The 3,230-nt window shown below is 44.8% G+C and overlaps 1 protein-coding gene across 1 annotated transcript; it reads right to left on the reverse strand.

Moving 5' to 3' along the window:
* Positions 1–619: 619 nt before the first annotated feature.
* PATE1 (prostate and testis expressed 1) lies at positions 620–2,267 on the reverse strand (the record flags this gene model as incomplete). Its single annotated transcript, XM_080930540.1, has 4 exons — positions 620–753; positions 1,460–1,582; positions 1,843–1,875; positions 2,165–2,267. 4 exons carry the CDS (start codon positions 2,265–2,267, stop codon positions 620–622), a joined length of 393 nt encoding a protein of 130 aa, XP_080786666.1.
* Between the last annotated feature and the right edge of the window lie 963 nt (positions 2,268–3,230).

Here is a 3,230-nt window from a genome sequence, read left to right on the forward strand (position 1 = left end):
GCTCATTTTTACCCCAATTACTCACAGTATGCTAGAATTACACGTCATGAAAAGCCAGAGTGTGTGAGAGATGGAAGTGGCTGGGATTTTCACCTAGCCACGAGCATCCATTATTCAGGTCCAGAGAACTTCTTTGACTTCACACCTTTCAGGGTCCATGGTGCTGTGCTCCTTGCTTGTTGGTCTTAGCTCCTTAGAGCTCTGCCCTGCTTGGGATCCTTCTCTAAGAACTCTCCAGGGAAGCTTGTGTCTGGAAATCTCCAGAATCCAACAAATTCCTCCCACGTGTGGAAACATCAAAGCAAAGCTGATTATTATGTATAATTATTACATGGTAATAAAAATTTAAAAATTCTGCCACAAAATAGAAGGGAAAGGAAGGAAACATTTTACCAACAACCCAAGCATGTCCTGGGTATATTAGTAAAATTGTTTTACTTATTCATGTTTTATTGGTTTTGAAACACGAAGGACCTTTAGAAAAAGGGTGCTTCCCCTCTGACACATGGAAGACAGAGACATGTGTTTGTAGACCTTTCCTGCAGCACTATCCTCAGGAGGTTTTAGTGGAGAGGCCATCTCATCACCCACATGTTGGAGCACAGAAAGACAGAAGTGTCTAAAACTTTTCGTTGCACATGTCCTGGCCCCGGCAGCATCTGAAGTCCACCAGATAGGGGCCCCATTTTATTTTTTTCACATTAGCACAGTTCTTTAAGCAGCCCATGAAGTTTAACCATATGGTACCATCCCCTGCAGAAGAAGGGGAACAGATCAGCAAGCCTGGAAGAGGATCCTGCAAATCCACTTCTCCCCAACCCACACGAGTATCTAAAAATCACCAAATGGAGCTCATACGCCATTATTTAGATGGGAAGGATTGGAAGGCAGTGGAAGTTGGAGGCTACCCAAAAGAAAAGAAATGATGAGTGGTTTTAAGATTTTACTGGAAGTAGAAAGGTCATGAGGGGTTTAAGTGCATCAGGGATTACCACCGTGATAGTCTCTACTGAAAAGCTCAATGCTTGGATATCACTGAGCGTAGGGAACTAGAGAAAACCATGAGAAATCTTATTTATAAGGAGAGGTAACCAGGACCTACTCCTGACACAGTCTTCTGTTTTCACTGCCTGGAGCCGTTCATGCAAAACCTTGGGCAGTTACACAGAGAACTGCTTTTATTACCAACCAGCTGGTCTTTAGAGGGTATTAGCTCCATCTCTTCCGCATTGATCCCTACCCCACCCCGTTCTCTCCAGGATTCTTACTGTAGTCTTGAGTATCACCCCTGCTTCAGCAGCCACCTTGATTTCTTTTTCTTTTGTAACATGGTGCATCATGGGTATCACCAGCTACATTAGGAGTGAGGCTGTCTACAGTAACCGGAAGTTCCTTCGCTCATTCCCCTGCCCGCCAAAGCTCTCAAGTCATGTCTTTGCTTCTTTATCCCAGCACTCACTTTTGAAGATTTTCCCAGTCATACAGGCCTCTTCGGCTGTTGCAGTACATATTCCTCTTCCTCTGGTACAATTTTCTCCAGGGAACTGGAGGTGGCACATCCTGCACTGCACAATTTCCACAACTCGAAGAGAGACATGCGAGGAGATACTACCCGGAAAGAGCCCATCTCCTACTTCAAGTGTGAAGCCTGCTTACAGCTAGGAGTGTCCCGTACCCCAAACCCATCAAAGCAGGAAAACGAGTAAAACCAGGAGGGTGGCAGGAGTTCATGGTCCTCGAGGTCTCAGCTTAGAAGTCGGGCAGGGATAAAAGGGGGAAAGCACAAGGGAAAGAGAAACACATCAGTGCCAAGATAATCAGGCTAGGGCTCTTTGTACTTACCATTGTTATTCTCATAGACGGGCACTTTACCGGCTGTTCAGACAAGAGAATGAGAGCAATCCTGCAGTTGAGTCTGAGATTTACCCCCCACCCCTTTGCGCCTCTCTTCCCTTAGGGCTCATTTTGCCTTCTATCTTGGAGCTTTTTTGAGGTTTTTCTACCAGTCCGACAGCTGCTTATGCCATCTTGTACCAGTTTTTCTTTTAACCACTTCATCTCTTTAGGGCCTCTGAGATTTTTCTTTCCAACCCTAAGGGATGTAGTCTAGATCAGAAGGAAGGGAAGGAATACATGGCTGTAATTTTGTCTTCTTCCGTCAAACCTCCGTAGAACCTGCATGATGTTCGCAGCTGGGATCTGACAGAACTGCAATCCAGGAGGTTGCTGCTTTGGATTTGATCACCTGGTTTCTGTGAATCCCACATTCCACTTCTCTGGACCCTAGTTCTTGCCCTCAGGATGGTCAGTTTCTAGTCTACTTCTTTATTATTCCTAAAGACAGCCCTCACTGTGGCTACATCCTGCCAGAAGAGACTGCTGCTCACTGTGGGAATTCTGTCTAGTTGTGGTTTACTTTTAGCCACCAGTGCCCCACTGCGCTCCACTTAACTCTCCCATATTTGTATCCATTACTCACAACCATTTCAACTCACATTTGTTAGCATCACCTGGAAATGACCCAAAGAGAACTGTTGAAAAAAGAAAAAAGGTAAAATTCATACTCTCTGCAGAGTATAATTTTCCAACCCCCACTTCATGGCTTCTAGAAATCGTTCAGTCTGTTGGCAAAACATCTACTTTCTCCATTGATCAAGAGGGATTTGATTCATACCAGCAACCTGATAAAGTGTGGGCAGAAGGCATGGCACACAGGAGCTGCTTTTTCTGCTGGATGTCAGGGCTGGCCTTTATCATGGGCGTTCTCACACATTCCTGGAACGTGGACACGGCTCACCAACTAGTGACTCTCATGACTCACCCTTCAAATAGCAGAGTAAGGTCAGCCATCTCAATAAGTGGGGCTTGAACATTTTGGAGACAGAAAGGTTCAGTTTAGGACAGGAAGCACCACTATTTATACAGTGGTGAGGCTAGGTTTCTTCAATAGGAGTTAGGGGTGGGACACTGAGAAGTCATTGAAAGGCATACCTTGCTCCTAGATAAATTAGTGACTCTAATGTCTTTTTTTTGTAACTTGGTGGAAGACAGACTGACTAGGAAAGTTCTGTACTTGATTTACTCAGCCATGTCTCTCAGGATTTTTCATATTTAACTCTGTAATATTGTCATATCTTTCCATGAAAGAACACAAAATAGCTCAGGACTGGATCAGCAGGGACCAGAGTGACCTAAAGTACCTGTCAAAGCTAAGAGGGTACACAAGAACG

This window comes from Micromys minutus, assembly GCF_963924665.1.
Source record: "Micromys minutus genome assembly, chromosome: 16".
Classification (NCBI taxonomy): Eukaryota; Metazoa; Chordata; class Mammalia; order Rodentia; family Muridae; genus Micromys; species Micromys minutus.